This window comes from Borostomias antarcticus (genome assembly GCF_949987555.1).
Source record: "Borostomias antarcticus genome assembly, chromosome: 3".
NCBI lineage: Eukaryota > Metazoa > Chordata > Actinopteri > Stomiiformes > Stomiidae > Borostomias > Borostomias antarcticus.
The window spans coordinates 8,019,773-8,040,394 of NC_140236.1; the positions used below are offsets into that span (position 1 = coordinate 8,019,773).

Here is a 20,622-nt window from a genome sequence, read left to right on the forward strand (position 1 = left end):
CGTGTGGGCTGGCGGACTGGCAGGCTTGTCGGTTGAGTGGCTCTGACGTGCTCCAGACTGAGTCACCGTCCAAACTGTCCTTTAGCGGAGGGACTCACGCCCATCTGACCGACATAAATCCTTAACCAACCACAGCCTACTAAACAAAACACTGGACAGACAATTGGGGTGAAGATGTTAAACATCCAAATTTTTTCACTTATGTAAAATTCTGTTTGTTCTGCCTGAGGAGGAGTCAAGCAAATCGTGAATATAGCAATAAGCTTGTCTTCCCTCTTGTCTCTTGCTGATACATAGACCACGGTGATGAAATCTGGGTGAAATCTCCAGTGTGTGAAAGCTCAATGAGGCTGTAGTGACAGAATGCCTCAGTGTCAGAAACATAGACGTAGTACGAGTGCACAAGTGCTCTTATACACTCCGCTGTGCTCATGTAGCCCATGTTAAGGGCATGCCCAGGGCGGGATTCGAACCCACGCTCTCCTGTTTGCGAGGCGGACGCGCTAACAGCTGCACCAATAGGAGGGACTGTTAGCGCTCCTTTAACCAACCATTAGCAGTGATAACCAACCGCTACCATTACATGGGACTCACAAGGACACCTTGTCACTCGGTTACACTCACCCCTCTAAACCCACTCCACACCACTGGGCATCTGCGGTCACGGCACCAATGTAACCCATGTTAAGGGCTTTCCCAAGCTACCACTACCAGGGACTCCTTGTCACGGTTGCAGTCACTCGAGGAATCGCCGATCTAATAGCCTACACAACAAGCCAAGGCCAGAGGGTCCAGGGGGCGTAGTTGCCAAGCAACTTGGAGTCGATTATAAAAACACTTGTGTCATCCACATGGCTAGGAGCTATCAGAGGAATCTATCATGGCTCTAATGTGACTGCTTGATGTATGCTATTTGGTAAGCTTTCTATGAATCACTGTCATTGGTTACTCAAGCTTGTCCTTGACATTGGCGATGACTAAACCCGATAAGAGGACCATGTGTTATATTGTTTAATTCGTTTAATACCTTTTCATAGCATAGCCCACAGTTTATCACAATATTATGATCACACAATAAAACACGTAAAAAAACAAAAACGAGAGACCTATATCTCAACGCTGTATTTATGTATGCTGTAATAGCCAATAGTCATACTCTACCCCAGTTAACCAAGTCCATGGAAGGAATGAACAGAACAACATACAGAAACCATACAGCGCGCCGCGCACAGCAGCGCCTGGGAGCGCGACTCCAATCACTACCACAGATTCAGGCTGAATTTCCCTGGCTGACGTCAGCTGACTGCCTTGGCTGTGCTCTCCGCTCCGGACATAGCACTGTGAAAATGCTGCTCTCCGTGCCGCCAAGGGCAGGATTCAACCCGTACAGCGGTTATACCAGCAGAAATAGTAAGAAGGTAAAGCGATACAGTAATTTTACTCTCTCTGAACGTTAGGCACTTGCATATGGAGTAATTGCTACATAGGTGTCGATAGTTATGTTGCTCGGCTTTAAGCTGCAGTGTCCTTGAAAGTGGATCATGCAACATATCAAGTAAAGCCGTTGTTTTTTACATTCTTGTTAACTCTTAATTATCGATGCAAAAAGATTGTAAAAATGTGTTAGTGGACAGTTAGGGTGTTGCTCGTTAATTTCTACTGTTAGTGTTGGTACTGGACGATCATTGTACTCTTCCTCTATCCATAGAGATAGAGGGAGAGAGAGAGAGAAAGAGAGAGAGAGAGAGGGAGAGAGAGAGAGAGAGAGAGAGAGAGGGAGTCAATGAACGGATTAAACTTGCTAGGCAAATTCTGTCATTGAAAGACCATTCGTGTTGACCAAAACCGTAAACTACTAAACCAAATGAAAAAATTCTACCGGTAATAGATTAAATATATGTGAAATAGGTTTCATTGAGTAAACCTCAAGTTAACCAAAGTTTTTAAGCGTATAAACTATGCCCCACCCCTTAGAATTCTACTATAATGACTGGAAGGATAAAAGCAGAGCAGTTAATGTAGTCTAACACAAATCTTCTTTGGCTGCATTTAACAAACCAATCCATCTCCACTATGTTGGTTAAATTATCCTATGCAATCATGTATTTCTGCGTTTAGAAAGATAGATTGATTGCTGCATTATAGCCTACTGGGGCTAAATATTAATCATGTATTCATGTTGATAATTATTATTTAATAACTAGTCTCTCTCTGGCAATATATTTATATTACATGTGACATGTATTTTGAAGATTTGCAACGCAATTATACACATTCGAATTAATTTGCATAATTTGAGTCTGAGAGGCTGCCCTAAGAGTGTAAACACAACCTTAGATGTAGGTGTTGCCCAAGTTGTCTGATCCTGGTGCGTGGTTCCATTGGTTGACTTTATGGAAAAAGAAAATGATGTGCTAATTGCTTGGAACTGGAATAATTTGGTCAGAGTTGGGGGAGCTTATTGTTGGCTGAATACACTATTGCAGATGTACTGCTTAGCTTGACTGAGATTGACTCCTTGACTCTCACCCTCTCAATGTTATTCCTTCCCCTGCCTCATGGTTGGCAGGACTTCAGATTGCACAGATTAATGACATGGAATTCCTGGAATTCTGGCTTCAAACAATGCAGTGCTCATTTTAAGTGGGGTGTCTGCTGTTCTGCAAAGCCTTTTCTATAGAAAGAAAGTCCTTGTGCACGGTGAGCTGAAAATTCACACGGAGAAACAGAGAAAACTATTGTAAATCTGACAACGTCAAGTGTCCACCTCTGGTCTACGTCTTCTATGAGGAAAAGGGAGGGGGGGGGGGAAGAGAAGGATTAAAGGATTTTTTTCTCTCTCCCTTTTTTCTGCTTTTCATTAACCACCCCTCCCTCCCCTCCTCCCCCTTTTCTATTTTTTTCCCACTCTTCGTTTCGCATACCTTGATTCCTTGGCTGTCAGTGTTTCAGCATGGACGAGGGGAGCCAGAGCTTTCTCCTCTAAAGGGTGAATCTCTCATCTTTTCTTTCTGTTTGACCAAGCGTGTGTGTTAAGATCTCTTTTCACTTTCTTATTTGTGTATTTTATGCTTATCATAAACCGTTTGTTTTGTCTTTGGGTTTTTTTACACCTGTACATTGGAACTGCAGTGACTCAGAGGAGAACAAGAGAAAACGTTCACCTGTTGGTCACCAGAAGTATTTTTCGACTCTTTTTTTCGCTTCAAGCTGCCAAGAGCCAATATAGATAATACTTGTTTACATAAACATGATCTTCTCCGCTGTGCCTTTGAAAATCACTTTCAACAAGCAGGTAGGACTCAACATTTCAGACTGTCTCTTTCTGTGGATGCAGAATACAAAACTTGAAGTGTTTATTGAAAATGGGATTTCTTCTGTTAAGTTCAGAAACATAATTTAGATTGTGTGTTGCCTTTGTTTAATGTTCTTGGGATAGAGATGTGTGTGCTGACAGGTTAAATACTTTGTTGACAGCTTATTATTGCATGGCTCAGAAGTGTCTAAGAATGGTTAGAAGCAGTGCTGTGCATCCAAGACAGCCTGTTTTCCCTATACCTATCCTATACATGGTGGGCCTATTATGAAGAATTAGTTCCATACAGCAACCATACAGAGGTGTGTTATGTAATAATATGTCTATCATTTCATTTAACTCTTTTTTCATTGTTATTTTTCCTTTATTGAACAGTTACATTTCACATTTCAAGGGTGACTGATCAAGTCCATTTTACATTAGCATTTGAAACATTTAGCAGATGCTTTTATCTTACAGTTATGAGCTGGGGTTGGCATGAATTGCCTTGCTCAAAGGAACAACGGTAGGCAGTGATCGATGGGAAACTGGTGTCAAACAACCTGGTCGGATGCTCTAACCACTAGGCTACCTACCGCCCCCTTACCGACCATTAGTACATCCAAGGAATATCTTAATCCACTGCCTAGCCCTGGCCCCTGAGTCACAGTCCAGTGACACCGTTGCCCTGAATGATCTCTTATTTAATGACCTTGAATCACCTCGTGGGATTCCCCTCGTAGTCCAACACACAGCAGTCAGCTCATCAGACCCCTCAGCTGCAACACACACATGCACGTGCACACACGCACACAAACATACACACTGCATTCACTGGGTTTATAAAACATGGTTAATTTGACACAGCTCAATATTTATACAGTATATATTTCTGAATATAACACCACCTTATCATATTTGGCCATATTTGGAGATGTCTTTTTACAGTGTAACTGTGCCGAGACGCTAACAAATTCCATTCATGTGCTGGTAGCCTGTAGATATAGCTTTAGCCGACACCCTGTCCAAGGCTTGATGCTAACCCAAACATTTGTTTATAGCATGGGAGTGTAAAGAATGTTAGGCCTCCATATTGTGTTCTCTGTGAGGTACGGCGTGTGAGCTAACATGTAGGAGACTGTTTACGGACACCTACTGGGCAGGAAGGGCAACAATTAGAAGGCCCAGTGGGTCAAGCTTGGGGCACTGACTGACTGACTGGGAGTTAGTTCACATCATTCATACAGACAGACAGACCGGTGGTGCTGCTGGAAGCAAGATCACACAGCACCAACACGAGACTTGTGATTCGTGGTCATGCACGCACGAGGAGGGATGAAAGGCAAGCTATTCACTGCACATCGCATGTTCGCCGATGTTATGTCTGAGGGAAATAATGCCTAACCTATTTGCTTCTGTGGAAGCACCCTCTGAAAAATCTTTTAAGAACTCTTTAAGGCCCTCGGTAAGAACATTTTGTGGCAGTAAGAAGCTTTTACGGGAGCCATTTCTCCCAAGAGTTAATGTTCTATACTGTATGTATGGGAGGGTTTGGATGCATGTATGGGAAAACACATTCAATTATAAGGCTTGATAATGCTGCTATCAACCCCAGCTGACAGAGATGTGCTCGTTTGCGTCAGTCACACCACCTCATAGTCGAGGGTGCTGACTGACCGCGCTGTCCTCCAGCGGCTGCTATCTCTCTGCGTGTGTGGCAGAGACACCTGGAGCTGACGGGCACCGCCGGGGCCAGGAAGGGCGTGGGGGTGCGGATCTGACTGGCTGCCATCTTTTTTCTTTTTTTTTTCCCTCTCGGAACGAGCCGAGCAGAGCAGTCTTAATGAGACCGTCTCCCTTCTGACTGGTGAGCACATGAGAGGGATTAGCGCTGAACGCTAACAAGCTCCGACCCCAATTAGGCAGGCTTGGACAGCCCAGGACTAGACCCAGTACCAACACTTGATCCCGTTCTCCCCACATGCAGGTGTGTTCCGGCCTGACGTGCTCCCCAGGCAACCTGATATAGGTGCAGAAAGAGGCTGTGATTGTGTAAAAACAAACAGTGAGCAATTAATGACCCCCCCCCCCCCCCCCCCAAGAAAAGAACAAAAAAAGAAAAGAAAGAAGAGAGATTAGAAAAGGAGGAGGAGAAGAACAGGATAAACGGAGGGTTGGCTCTCTGGGCTACCAGGGAGTGAATCTCACGAAGGCCGCGCTGGTCATGATTGAGAGCCATTTTGGAATTCTCGCTCCAGTTGGAGGGCAACGGGGGGCAGAACATATGCGACAAAACACAGCAGGACGGTCACAAGAGAACGGTGTTGACATGACTCAGCTGTTTTGGAGAGGAAGCGGTCGCAACAGAGATATAGACTAAACACTTTGAGTGACGTTACTAAACATTGTATCCCCACTTGTGTATACACGTTTTGCTCATTAAGTCTTCATGTGAGAGAAAATTGTGATACGCTCAAAGGGAAAGATGCCTAAAAGCGTGAGAGTACAGCAGGATCCTGTAGAATCAGTATGATTCATGTTCCAATATTTTTGGAATATTCCAAAGCCACTGCAGTCAGCATTGGTGAGAGACTGGTGACAGTTGAATAGATAGATGCATCTCAAAAGTATATAACAAGTAATAATGAAACAAACAAAACCAATAACAGAAAAACGACCTCATAGACAAAATCGTATCTCTACAGTAGACTACATTAGAGTAGCCTAAGTGTAGCAGCAGATGAAGTAAAAAGTGCATGCATTAGATACAGCAAAAAGTGAGTCTCAATACGTTACAAAGAAAGTTCTAGAAATGAGCTCTGTTATGGATGGAGTATAATTAGCCTGATCCCAGCCTTCTCTTGTCAGCCGCTTCTCTGTTAATAGAAAAAAGCCCAGCGCTCCAGGAATGACCTTCTGGTGTCCAACAAGCCAGGTCTTTGTTCCCACGGGGTGGGATTGGTGACCCTCACTAATGAAACAATTCCTCCTCCGTTAAGACTGACAGACACTCAAAGAGAGAGCCAAACATAGCCCGAACGTTATGACACAGGCTTCGGTAGGAAAATTGTAACCATTAGGTAGGTTTCCTGGACCATATATTAAGCCTAGTCTAAGACTAAGAAACTCTTTCAGTGGGGACTGACCGTGGAAGCTTGTTTTGGTTTAGTCTAGGGTTAGTCAGCCAGTTTACAGTATTTGGGTTTATCAAGAAAAAAGTTGTTTCCCTTCTTCAGTTCACTGTCTCGTGTCACCAGGCATTCCTCAGGCGAGAGGGAGCCCGGTTTTCATTCACTATCCGATTCAGATCCTGTCTGGCGCCCGCTTACTCCAAAACTGGATCCGGTCATTTGCATCCAGTTTTGCTTCAGGTTGTGTCCGGTTTGTCGCTACGAGATTGAATAAAACTTGGACATAACCAAAGTATTCCAAGAAGTACTTAAAGAAACTTGCCAGATCCATAATATTACATCTATGAAGCGCTTTTGCATCAGAAATTTAATTGACAATTTTTTTGGAGCACCCCCGTATCCGCTGATTACTAACTAGGCACATCCGCGGATCAAACCTTGTCCTAGACCCGCCTCAGACCAGATCCAAAATGCAAAGTGAAAGGCCCGGGACTACTCAGTATTCAAAATGAGACCGTTGTCGTCAGATTTAAAGCAATAGCTACTCATTTGTCATTGGCGGAGCTATATATTTTCAGTCGTGTGTGTTATTTCGGTTGATCGTTTGTTTGTTGATTTGTTACTTAGCAGGATTACACAAACTACCAGAGTGATTTTCACAAAACTCGTGGAGGGGTGTAGCTTGAGCCATGTTAGAACAAATTCAATTTTGGAGTAGATCAGAATCACTGGGCGGATACACAAATTAAAAGAAAACAAAGTTTGGCCATACTTGGACCATTTCCCTTCACTTCATCCTTCCATCTTCTGACAGATCTACCGTACTGCCTGGTGGCTGAGTGGTTAAGGTTTTGCAGCAATGATTTTTTGTCCAGGGTTCGCATCCTGATGGAGATGGATTTTTTTTTATAGAATGTTGGCTCTTCATTACAATGAGGAGCCAAATCAACTTTAGATATCAACTTAGATATCAACTTTAATTGCTGTTTAAGCAACCAATATTATCTTATGTTTCTATGCATGTAAAACAAAATAAAGTCTGATTCAGGAGGAAAAAATCAGATAAACACTGTATTAAGAGAAGTTGATTTTTTTTCATCTGGATCCTGTGGTATTACATATAAATCATATGATACCAGATTTTTTTTCTCTTTTTCTCAGCTTTTGATTGATAATTATCAACTTTATTTGTTTGCTGTTGAAGCAAACATCTCCCTATGCATGTAAAACAAAATAATATCTGATTCTCATTCACTATAGGAAAAATTTAATTTTCTTAACTTGGATCCTGTGGTAAGCTATAAACGGAGGTATGATTTTAACCATTTCAACTGACAACAAACAAACAACAACAAAACAACAACAAAATGCATGACTGCGCGGAGCCCTGTGCTCTCTGAGCACCCTTCCTAGTTAATAGATGTATTCGTTAAGCCTATCCAGCTTCCTCGACTGTTCCTTTCTCTGTGGGTTTGAAGGAGCAAAATTGAACATTGATTTGTGTGGCCTGTGACGCGTTGGCATGATTTTCATCATGAGGCAGGGTAAACTCATTATTGATAATATTGGCTTGTTGCGAGAGTGCTTCCAGAGGTAACAGAAATGCAATTCATGCTGACGGCAACAGTTATAAGCATCTCGATTACCCCGAACAATCATAGCCAATGTGGTGATGTTCTGTCAGTCCCCTCATTAGCGAGTGAGAGGCTACTACCGTATTTAGAAAGGTACTTTACTGAGTTACTGTAGGGAGTTGAATTGGTATTGATTGCCAGGCAGTGACCCATGGTCTAATCTATAGTGCTATTGACAGCATGTCTTTAGCTTAGCCAACCCCTGAAGCCGGTGATCCAGCTAATTGTGTTCTTAATTAGAAAAAAAAATCAAAATTAGCGCCAAGTTCAAAGGCAGCCAGCAGCAACCATGGGAAGCTGGCCACTAGGCTATCAGTCTAGAACTAGAGTCTGTTCCAAAGTACAGTTTCTCTTGGTCATATCAGATGAAAATCTGGATCTTTGCCGATACTGCAAATGCATATGAGGAGTTGGGACTATAAAAGAAATAGAGCCTCCACCGGCCCTAAATACATTCAATATCCCATACGCTGACATCGCCTGGCAGCGAAAAGGTCAACTGCTCTGTACATCTCATGCCTAGTCCCCCACCTTTCTCTCTGTCCTCACAGCAGACATATGTGTCCTCCTCCGCCTACCAGATGGCCCCGCCCAGCCCCAACACCACGCCCGGCGGCAGCAGCAACGGCAGCAGCAGCAGCAGTGGAGGTGGAAGTGGAGGAGAACTGCTGAGTAAAACCAACCTCTACATCCGCGGCCTCCACCCGGGAACCACAGACCAGGACCTGGTCAAGCTCTGTCAACCGTGAGTAGCAGCCTCGTCTGGGCGTGGTATGAAGGAGGAGAGATAGTGAGATGAGAGGAAGGGAAGGGCTAGACACAGGATGATGATGATCCTGATAACGGTTTTTCGTTGTCCTCATCTACTGATGTCACATCTTAGTAATACGTTTTTCACGTATTACATTACAGTCATTTATCAGACGCAAAGCGACTTATAGTAATTGTATTTAATGTAGGTTGTACTACGACTCATGAGAACTCCCAAGTGCAAGCCTTTTTAAACAATTGACTAAGAGCGTAATCTAGTGCTAAAGCCAAAGTGCAAGAGTAGCAAAATATAAACACAAAATATGCTTCCTCTTTTTTCCGTTCATATCTTTTTTTTGCTTTCTTGTCCATTTCTAAAGCCAGGTTTGTATAACAGCAGAGACGGCTTTAAGCAGTTTATAGAACAAAATTCGACTGCCAATTTGGAATGTTGAGAGTTCTAAAACTGACACTTCCAAGATCCTAACTGTCAAATCGGACGGGATGAGATGTCGCAGCTGTACATGGACCCGGCTCAAGACGGAAACAATGTGCAGGCTGTTCTCAAACTGTGATGCAGGCCAAGGTAGTGTCTGTCTAGCTGTATGTGCCATCATCACCAGTCACTGTGGCCTTACGGAAAGATAAACAGCCCTTTGGGTCGCAAACTAAGAACCTTTCAGCTTTGGCACAGCCCAGGGTAGACTTTCCAACAGCTAGGCACTTGGCGTGTTTAGTCTCTCTCTCACACGCTAGCTCTCTTCCCTGGCCTCTCTCTCTTTTATGAGTCATGGTTCCTCTGTGCTCTGTCTCTCCCCTACAGCGCATAGAATATGACGGTCTTGTCAACACAAGATAATGGGGCCTACTATTCTGTAATTGGTCCGGGCTATATCTCCATGTAACGTAATATTTGCCCCAATGCCAGACATACATCTATAATACTTTTGTTGTCTGAGAACTATGATGTGGAAAGCCTGCAATCAGAGGTCACGTGATCCATGATCGTTAGATCTTCAGTGGGACTGATCAAAACAAGTTGGGTTGAGATGGATGAGCTGAGTTTCCTCTTAATTGGATACTGGAGCCTAGTGATGAGAAACAGAGCGAGCAGAGAGAGAGAAGGAAAGGGGAGAGAAAGAGAGAGATGTAGAGAGAGAGAGAGAGAAAAGGGAGGAGGGAGGGAAGGGATATAGAGAGAGTGGGAGAGGCTTGCTATTTTACAGCTGTCTGGAAGATATGGCTCACATGAGGCTGCCCAACCCTACAGGAAACAGCGGGCCCAGGGGAAAGAGAAAGACAAACAAGGGCAACGGCATGAGGAGAGCAGGATGGAGAGAGAGTGAGAGAGAGAGAGAGAGAGAGAGAGAGGGAGAGGGAGAGAGGGGAATGGGGGAGGAGTGGAGTGGAAGGCTAAGGGTTTCTGTGTCAGGTGCTGTTCTTCAGGGGGGAGGTCTCATATTTCTGCCTTTACAGTGGCCGATTAAAATCACCGCATGAAATTAGCACTGGAGTCCAGTCGAGGCGATAATTCACGTTGAAACGATCCTGCGCCAGGACGTTGACCAGGACCAGAAATGGAGCGTGCAGCCTTATTAAAAGTAAGACGGGAAGCGGAGGTGAATGATTTAGTCTTTGAGTATGAAAACGTGTTCAATGAGAGGAAAGCCTCGCAGATTAGCAGGAAACGTAGAAGCGCCCCCACCCCCACCGAGCTGACACAACTCTAGTGCAAGTAGCTGGACGCAGTGTAGGATTGGTGGGGAGTTGGAGTGTGTGTGTGTGTGTGTTTGCCAGGGGGAGTTCTGCATCCCTAGCCTCTGCAGCCTCTCTTTCTCTCTCTCTGGCTCTACTACCATGAGATGCTGGACACTGTGGTCTCTCTCTCTCTCTCTCTCTTTCTCTCTCTGGGTGAGTGACTCCAGCCAGTGACTACTAGCTTGACCATGAGATGCTGGACACTGTGGTCTCTCTCTGTCTGTCTCTCTCTCTCTCCCTATCTCTCTCTCCGCGTCGCTGAACGCTCGAAACCCCCGCGGTCTCGAACGCACAAGGAGGCCAGTTAAACAACTGCACTGTACACAAGTGTTCCTCCAACACAGGCAAGCTTCCCCCAAACACAGAACCGGCTAGCCCCTTATCACGGAGCTGCTCTGTTTGTTAACTCGGAACAGCGCTGCCAAACGTCCATGCAAAATAGACGTGGTTTGTGGTTCATTGTTCACGGTCCCATGAGATAATGTTAAGCCAAAAGGGTGAATGCATTTGTTGGCAGCCTCTCTCTCAAGGCATAGATTAGAACGTGCTTCATTAAATAGTTAAGATACACTGGAAGCCAAATGCATCATACAAGTTTGCTCTAGAGTCTTGAGTAGAGACGTGAGTCTGTAGTGAACTGGTGAGTATCCTAATGCCGGCCTTACATCAACCGACTTCTCACCCCATTTCACTGTCGCAGACAAATTCCCAATTTGCTGAGTCGGAGCGCGCTCCCGTCATTTTGTTCCGATAAAATCAAACACTTTTAATATTATCTGACGTTTTAACTCTTGGCTTTTGCAGTGAACCTGCATGATCCCAATCTTTGCAAAATCAACTTGACACATTATCTTTAGATGTGAGAGGCTGTCAGACTGTGGTCTTTTGAAGTCCTCTAGTGTATGGTAGGCATTAGTTGACGTCTCATGTATTCATCCTCACATAGCAAGCAAGATTACATGTAGATTGATTTCACACACAAACACACGCACAAATGCACATTGAATGGAAAGAGATGTAATTAACTTGTTCTGTCAGCGAGAGGTAACCTTCAGCCGTGACTACTGTAACCCTGACAATCAGGTTACTGCATATCCCCTGCAGCGCGAGCAAACCAGGGGAGACAGTAGGACCCAGGGGAGGCGGCGGAGCTCTCCCGCCCTGTCTGGCTGTATAGGAGGCTCTCATCAGAGGGGAGCCCGTGCAGGGCCATGCAGGCCGGCCAGGGAGAGGGGGGATCAGGTTACACACTGCAGACACAAGCCTGGAGAGATGGGTGGGGGGGTGAACACACAGAACAGAATAGCTCTGCAGCACTGAGGCCCGAGCTCTGGGGAGAGCGTATCCTACAGGTCTGTGACATATGTAGGGCGAGATAGACATGGCTTCCAGCCTCTACATATTCGTAATGCGTTGTAATGTGGAGGGCAGGATACGAGTGCATGCATTTGTTGTATTTTTTTTTACGCAGACAAGACATTTCACTTTGGCTCCTCCCTTGAGAGTGACGAGATCTGCAAATGCATTACATACAGTACAGCAGAGTGGGATATTGAGTCGGATGTTCTACTCTGTTCGGCTTATTTATTCATGCATGCATTCCCTTATCATATCCAGATTCAGTAAGAGAGATGTATTCTTCCAATCATTCTACTGAGTTGGAGATCATTTATCTGGATTGACGTCCATTCAATTAATGTGTTTTCATCCTCTCAAAACACTTCCTGTCCACTTTTTCATGTAAATTGTTAACTCTAATCCAAACGTCCTTGAAACGGAAGCCGTTCAGCTCACATACCAAACACTTTCTGAACTCTGTGACCCTAAAGCCTTGTAGTACAGTACATCAATCCTAATTCTACACCAACGCTGGCAGGGTTGAGAATATAAAAGATATCTTCTTATAAAGTTTAGCTAAAACATTTACTCCAACAAGACACTTTTATTCATTCACTATGTTTAAATCCTGGGGAGGATCGTCCTAAAGGTGTTGGAGCAAATTTGAATGCAGTCCCTACCTCAGATACCATAAGTTAACAGTAGCATCTCCATGAGGTAACATACTGTATGTAGCTATGGTCTCTTTATTGCCCTCATAAAAGAAGTCAGTTGGGTGTGACCACTCAAACAGACCATTCACTCCCTCACCACCTTCCTCTGTCATTTCCAGCTATGGGAAAATCGTGTCCACCAAAGCTATCTTGGACAAAACCACCAACAAGTGCAAAGGTGAGAGAAGGGTGTGGGGGATTTACGATAGAGGTGTGTGTGTGTGTCATGATGTAACACTTACTGATTATCTACTATGTGCGCAGTGGCGTAACCACAACCACAACTGAGACCACCTGCCTGTGTTCTCCTGTCCAAATGGATCCGTATCTTCGTACGTATGTGTCTGTGTACGGCGCCGTGCGTTCCTGTGTCTCACGTCTCCGTGTGTGTCTGTCTGTCCGTCCGTCTGTCCCCGCAGGCTATGGCTTTGTCGACTTTGACAGTCCGGCCGCGGCCCAGAAGGCGGTGACGGCGCTCAAGGCGGGTGGAGTGCAGGCCCAGATGGCCAAGGTCAGATATCTGCTCCCTTCACCCCCCCCCCCTCCCCCAAATCTTAAGACCCCCGCATCACATGGAAGACCTGCGTTCGAGCCTCTGTCTACACCTTTGAGAATCGGAGGGACGTTCATCAAAGTCAACAATCAGTAGCTTAATAATATCAATCAATAATGTAAATAATAATGGCTTGATCAACCGTTCAACTGATAAGGCCCTGTCCGTTCTGAGTAAGGACACAGCTCAAATATTAGGTTGTTCTTTCAACCTCAAATGTACAAGTCGTTTTTGGAATGTTCTATTCAATAACATTCTCTCAGTCCATAACTGTATAATAATAATAATAATAATGACTTGATCAACCATTCAGATTCAACCAGTCGTTTTTCAAATGTCCTATTCAATAACATTCCCTCAGTCCATAACTGTATAATAATAATAATAATAATAATAATAATAATAATAATCATAATGACTTGATCAACCATTCAGATTCAACAAGTCGTTTTTCAAATGGCCTATTCAACAATTCCCACAGCCCCATTCTCTTCACCTTGGGGAATTCCTAACGGACGACGAAACCGTCTTTGTTCGTTTGCCTTTCTCTTTCGCTCTGTCTCTTCCCTCCCTGCCCTCCCTCATTCCTCTCTTCCGGCGGCGTGCGAGCCGGGCCGTGGAGCTCGCCTGGTTGTGGTTGTCTCTGGGCCTCTCGGTGTGGGGGGGGCTCACGAGAGAGTGGCCTGTAGGCCAATCGACGCTCTCGGTGTGTGCGTTCATGTGTGTATATATTTATAGATGTGTGTGTGTAGGATTGTGTGTGTGTGTTCATGTGTGTATACTTATAAGTGTGTGTGTGTGTTATGCTCAGTGGCAGGGCTAGGGGAGTGTGTCTCAGCGCCGGTTGCCTGAGCGCTCCACACAAAGGGCCTGCCTGTTCTCCCTGGTGGCGTCTGACTCAGTGTCTGAGCAGCTCCCCAGTCAGCAGGGCCCAGAGCCCAGCGTCCCGCCCCGCCAACACACACACACAGGCACAACCACACATACACAGGCACAAACACACACACACACAACCATACATACACAGGCACAACCACACACACACCAGCATAACCACACATGCACGCATGCACACACACACACACACACTTGGCAACAGCATACGCCAGATCACTGACACACACACACACCTAACACCCAGGGAAAGCCGATCTGCCTTCTTAAACTGGATCACTCACATTCAAGCTTCTTTTTTTTTTCACTAACAAAAATAACTTGATTTCCACTCCGCTGGTTATTATGAAGGTTTTACAACTTGGCTTACATCAGCCTGAGGTTTCTGACTCATTCTGAGTCATTCCTTTTGAAATCCACAGCGCAGTGTGTGTTTCCACTACATTGTGTGTGTGTGTGTGTGTGTTTCTACTAGTCCCAACATCCCTGTCCAGGAGGAGAGAGGAGGATCACGTTCAATGCAGGTCGCAGCAATCACACATGCATTATTCATGAGATGGAAATGAACCTGAAATGTATTTAGAGATTTCTAATCACATCTGCACACTCCGAGTAATGAATATGCAAAGCAGCAGTCAGAGAGGTCCCGATTGGCTATTGCACGGCTATCTTTAGCTGTTTATTCCAAATTCAATTTGTTTGGGCAGGTAGCGGATAGATGTGGATCAGTATCAATCAAAGGAGCATGACATAATACAAGCAATCCTCTAGAGTTTCTCTAAGGATGTGAGGTTCAGAAGGTGTTTTCTGGAATATGTAGGGGTGGGTCGTATGCCCTCCTCCCTTGTTCTCTGTAAAGCGCATTGTGTTGCCTCTGGGTATGAAATACGCTATACAAATAAAGCTTTGATTGATTGATTGTGGAATAGCGGCATAATTCTACTAATGTATGCGCAAGCTGATGTCCCAGCATATGGATTCAAGGTCAGGAGAATTGACAAATGACCAAGACTGAATGCACCATCCCCAGGAAAGCGTGACGATAGTCCAACTGGGAACATGCATGTGTCAGACGTGTATTTCTTAAAGGCCTCTGTCTTTAATGGCATCCGTGTGTGATTCTCCACAGAAAACTCACTCATTGTAGATCATCAGTGGAGAGATACTAATTGAAATGTTATTATGCTACGATATATTATGCCCTGACAGTTGTCCTAGCACCACCCAGTTACAGTTGTGTACGACTATTGCTTGTGGCTTGTGCAATACACAGGGGGAGAGAGGGAGAGAGAGAGAGAGAGAGAGAGAGAGAGAGAGAGATTAAGACAACTAAGGAGGAGGGTCAGTTGAAGTCCAGCCAGACCCCCTTATCTCCACCTCGTTTATTTCTTCCTCTCTCCGCCAACTCAACTTCAAATCATCTGTACTGCTCCTCCTCCTCCTCCTCCTCCATGTCCAGACTTCTCCCCCATGCTCCTTTCCTTTTCATCCCCTGGAATCATCTGAGAACGGTTTCTGTTGACACCTTTTCAATTTCGAGTGGATCCTTCAACGAAAGAAGCAACGTTTCCTCAGGCTGAGAAAGGCAACTGGAAAGTACCCCTGTTTTGTTTCTGTGTCAAAGCCACTATCAACTGATGTCTCCCAGCGCGCGTCTGACTAATTTAAATGATACGTAAGCTTTCCGTCTCTCCCTCACCGTCTGCTACTTGATTCCTTTCGCCGAAATAAGCGGCAGATCCCCAAACTGCCAGAGGAAGCTCGATAAAGCACCTCTGTTTCTGTTATGTCTTCAAGCGTGTGTGTGTACGTCGGTGGCGGGGGCTGTTACGAGGCGTTCTGCCTCCTCTTCACCCTCCGTCTGCCCTCGCCTGTCTCCCCCTGCAGCAACAGGAGCAGGACCCCACCAACCTGTACATCTCCAACCTGCCCGTGTCCATGGACGAGCAGGAGCTGGAGAGCATGCTCAAGCCCTTCAGCCAGGTCATCTCCACGCGCATCCTCCGCGACGCCAACGGCACCAGCAGAGGAGTGGGCTTCGCCAGGTTAGCGAACCACACACACACGAACACAGCTGTCTGCATTCACGGTGGAACAGTATGGTATTATAACGAGAGAGAGAATCTGAAATATTTCCGCCCCGGTAAACACTCGACCGGATTCGTGCGTGGGACACACCTGCGTGTTTTTCATGACAGCATGGGAAGAGCTGAGGATTAGTTGCCAGTAGAGCCCCCTGGTGGCTGTTTACAGTAGGGTACTAAGTGTTGAATCGGGATGGACAAATCTAGCCGGTATTAGACTGGTCTACGGTGAGCTATTTGAAAATCCAGTGTTCTGTGATGCCGTTTCTGTACATTTAGAGTGCTAAAATGCCTTCTTTTTTGGGGGGCAGGATGGAGTCCAAAGAGAAATGCGAGACCATCATTCAGCATTTCAACGGCAAATACATCAAAACTCCACCGGGGGTGCCAGGTGAGGAAACTCCACTCTTTTCATCTTGTACTTGTGTTGTTGTTTTTTTTTTTTTATCTCACAGATGCTTTGCAGAGGCATCTGTAGTATGGCACACATCAAGGCATGTTCATTCTCTTCCTCACATCATCACAGAGCACCTCCTCTGAAGTACGTAACTGCATTATTTTAACAGTATGTGAACTCTCATTTTCCCTGTCTCTCTCTCCTTCTCTCTCCCTCCTTCCCCTGCCTCAGTGCCCGCGGAGCCCCTGCTGTGTAAGTTTGCGGACGGCGGGCAGAAGAAGCGGCTGAGCCAGGGGAAGTACCTTCCGAGCGGTCGGCCCTGGGCCAGGGAGGGCGACACGGTGAGAGGGACCGCCCACTCTGGACAACGGTCTGGAATCAGCCACCTGCCTAGTTTCTCTATCCTAATGTTTGCTTTTTCAAAAACAGCGGTTGAGGCTAGTCCGCAGCTGGCCTATAACCGGCCGGGCAGTTGCGGCAACAATGGACGCCCTCAAATGACAAACAATGCTAGCTCTCCGAGCTAAGCGCAGTAGTTAACTCAGCTGGGGCGTGTGGTGCTGTTCCTCCTACCGCAGATTAGTTTCACTGCTGAATGCGCCCGAAAGTACATTATCTTCCCTTCTCCTCTTCCAATCCCACTAGACCCCCTGCTGGGTTGCTTGCCATGTGACCACAAAGGCCTATGCACACCTTCGAAACTTGAAATTCTATCTTTCTCAGTGTTTTGCATTTCTTCCGTCCACAGGGGGGGATGACCCTGACGTACGACCCGACCACAGCGTTACAGAACGGGTGAGTTAGACGACACGGGGATTTACATACGTATGCTAAGCCTAGGATATATAAAGCTCTTGAAATGGTGATCTCTCTCTCTCTCTCACACACACACAATCTCTTTCTCTCCATCTCTCTCTCTCTCTCTCTTCAGGTTCTACTCATCTCCCTACAGTATCGCCCCTAATAGGATGATCACTCAGACCTCTCTCTCCCCGTACATGCACTCTCCTGTGTCTACCTACCAGGTCAATACCCGTCCTCTACAGCCCCGTCCAGAGCCTGCCCTGGAGCACAGATCCCTACATCTCCACTCCACACCAGATTTCATACATTATTCATGACATGGATTCGCTTGTAATGGCTATGCTTTTAATGGCTATTAATGTAACGATTGGTTCAGTAGCTGCATAAGTCGTACAGCAGTCTTTCTGTGGCCTTCGTAAGTTTAGTAGTCATGTTGCGTGTGTGTGTCCTCTCTCATAGGTTCACAATCCCTCCTGGATGCATCACCAGTCATACCTCATGCAGCCCACAGTAAGTATTAATCTAAGCGTAAAACTTGTCTTAATCAATCAATTAATTAATTAAATTAATTAATTAATTAATTAAACCAGTCTTAATCTAGTGCGTGTGTGCCCGTGTGTGTGCACGCGTACGTGTGTGTGCTTATGTCTCCATCTGTCTTTTGATGAGTCTTTCTCTGTTTGGTAATTGTGTGTGTGTGTCCACAGGGGACAGTCCTGACGCAGGGTATGGACCACACCATGTCCATCCAACCCGCCTCTATGATGACCCCCCTCACCCAGCAGCTCAGTCATCTCTCTATGGGGAGCAGTGGAACGGTCAGTCCCCACCAAGGACACACACACACACACACACACACACACACACACACACACACACACACACACACACACACACATGGTAGAGAAACTTTGAGGATCATCACCACACACTACCAGTTTGTCTTAGGTGGAGAAATACCCGCACGTGAGGATAACTTTTTCTTCTCATGAGAACGAAATGATGATAGGCTATGATACTGTGGACAGTCTTCTGAGGTGGACATGTTCTTTCTCTTCCAGTATATGCCTGCGAACGCGTCTATGCAGGGGGCCTACATCCCCCAGTACACACAAGTGCCTCCTGCCAATGTCTCAGTTGAGGTAAGAAATTGCCTGAATTCCTCCCATAGTTCCTAGGATGTGCATGTCTGTGTGTGTGTGTGTGTGTGTGTGTGTGGTATGAAAGAGCTCAACTGATCCTTCTCTCTACCTCTGTCAGGAAAGTGCCGTCCAACAACAAGTTGCCATAGAGACGCCCACAGAACACACAACCTACACGTACCAGCATAACAAGTGAAGAGGTGTGTGTGTGTAATAGTTCCACTTTGAATTCAATTGACATTCATCCATTAGTACCAGAAAGTATATTGAACCAAAGAATGCTGGATTGTGGTTTCTCATTGTGGTTTTTGTTTAGTTCTTCTAGTGAAGCTGTGGTCTTTCTCTCCAACCTCCGCCTTCTGTCAGTTCAGCACCAGTGACTGGACCAAGGGCACCAGAGAAAGGAATATGGACTGTTACACAGAAGACAAAAGGATATTTTTTACAAACTTTTACTTTACTCTTTTACTGCATACAAGCAAGACCGCTATGATGGAAGAAAAAAGAATGGAGCATCTATTTTGATATGGCAGAATAACTCGACAGAAAGAAAACAAGCTCATAAGTTCACAATATTCACGATACACAATGATGGCTTTTTTTGTGCACATATATCAAGTGATTTTCCTCCAATATTCCAAGTAGGTCTATCTGCAGGTCCACAGTACTACAGAACACACAGGACTTCATGACACACCCATTACTACAGGACACGCCTCCTACATGGCACACCCACTACTACAGGACACGCCCACTACTACAAGACACACCTACTACATGACATATCTACTACTACAAGACACGCCTACTACATGACACATCCACTACTACAAGACACGCCTACTACATGACCGTGTGTCAATTTTCAACAGCGACGGTTAAGTTTGGGTACCAAAAAGCACGTGGTTAAGTTTAGGATAAGGTGTGGTGGTGGGGATTCACCACAACACAAGAGGGAACAGTCACTGCCATACACAGACAGGGAGTTATCTCGGGGTGATGGGGGGCGTAGTGAAAGGGGGTGTCTCATGTAGTAAAGTGGGTGTGTCGTGTAGTCTACAAGTAGATAGATCCTTCTCCAATATTCTGGGCTACCAGAATAAAACCAGGAAAAGGAAATTAAAACACCATGTGTTGTTTTCAAGAGTCATTGTTGTGGTTTTGGTGTTTGTAAAATATGCAGATTTTGTTTTCTGATGTCAAGCTTTGTATCTGCCTAGTTGTACATATTGCAAGAGCCACCTTCTCTGTGTTGCAGTTTGTTCTTGTTCTATTCCAGTAGTGCGTCTGTTTGAAGACAGAAGGCTAAATGAGCTGCTCAGGTCTCGAGAGTTTGGCCAAATGTGGTGCTACCCATCGAGAGCAGTTTCATCCAAAATTACAACAAATATTTCAGTAGTTTGAAACATAATTAAAAGCGGCCTTACAGTACCTCTTTATCCAGTCCATAAGATGTTATAACGTATAACACATACGTTTAATAATATATTCAAACATTTGTTATTGAACAGCAATCGAGACATATGTAAAAAGCTGAAGACAATCAAATTATTTCAATGAACTGATAATTTCCATAATAATATTATAATATTCTGTGGAGGATTTGATAACTGCTCAGTTTAAAGATCACAGCTGTCCATGAGATACTTCCTGGAAATCTATATTGGATTAGTTTCATTTGTGGGTTAAGCTGCTCCCCCTGAAACAGACCAAGCTGCTCTTATGATTCTTTCTGAGCACAGATCTACAGTAGACAAAGTGTTCTGATACTCGTTCCTGGTCATATGAGATTGATAAATATGGCTAGTTATGAGATGCTTTGATATTGCCTATAACTCTGTATTTCTCTATTTCCACAAAGCTGGTTTTTTCTTAAGTTTGGTTCTTCAGTTTTTTTTAAATCTTGATTTACAGTCTTTTATTTAAAGAACATTTCCCTGAGATTTTTTATTCAATTTTAATACTTTTTTGTTTTTGTTTTTTTAAGGTCTATCCTATTTTTTTCAAGAGGTTTTGATTTTATTTTTGGTAGTGTGCTGTGTGCGCCAAGTAGTGAAATGTTCTCTTGGACAGTTGATGTATGTGTTTATAAAGATGCAAATGTTACATTAAGTTGCGCTATCTTTGTA

The 20,622-nt window shown here is 44.9% G+C and overlaps 1 protein-coding gene across 1 annotated transcript; it reads left to right on the forward strand.

Annotated features, from left to right (window-relative positions):
• Positions 1-1,341: 1,341 nt before the first annotated feature.
• Positions 1,342-20,415, forward strand: LOC311307086 (RNA-binding motif, single-stranded-interacting protein 2-like). Its single transcript, XM_084435844.1, has 14 exons — positions 1,342-1,418; positions 8,612-8,805; positions 12,739-12,797; positions 13,039-13,130; positions 15,954-16,111; positions 16,462-16,541; positions 16,779-16,888; positions 17,296-17,342; positions 17,479-17,593; positions 17,811-17,861; positions 18,059-18,169; positions 18,413-18,493; positions 18,612-18,693; positions 18,810-20,415. Exons 1-13 carry the CDS (start codon positions 1,347-1,349, stop codon positions 18,687-18,689), a joined length of 1,248 nt encoding a protein of 415 aa, XP_084291970.1. The 5' UTR covers positions 1,342-1,346; the 3' UTR covers positions 18,690-18,693; positions 18,810-20,415.
• Positions 20,416-20,622: the final 207 nt, after the last annotated feature.

Bases quoted from the DNA above. Each gene is read 5' to 3' on its own strand.
- LOC311307086 (XM_084435844.1), top strand. From the start codon at position 1,347: ATGCTGCTCTCCGTGCCGCCAAGGGCAGGATTCAACCCGTACAGCGGT. The intron at 12,798-13,038 runs GTGAGAGAAGGG...CTGTCCCCGCAG, and splicing joins AACCACCAACAAGTGCAAAG to GCTATGGCTTTGTCGACTTT. The intron at 17,594-17,810 runs CCCCGTCCAGAG...CCTCTCTCATAG, and splicing joins TCAATACCCGTCCTCTACAG to GTTCACAATCCCTCCTGGAT.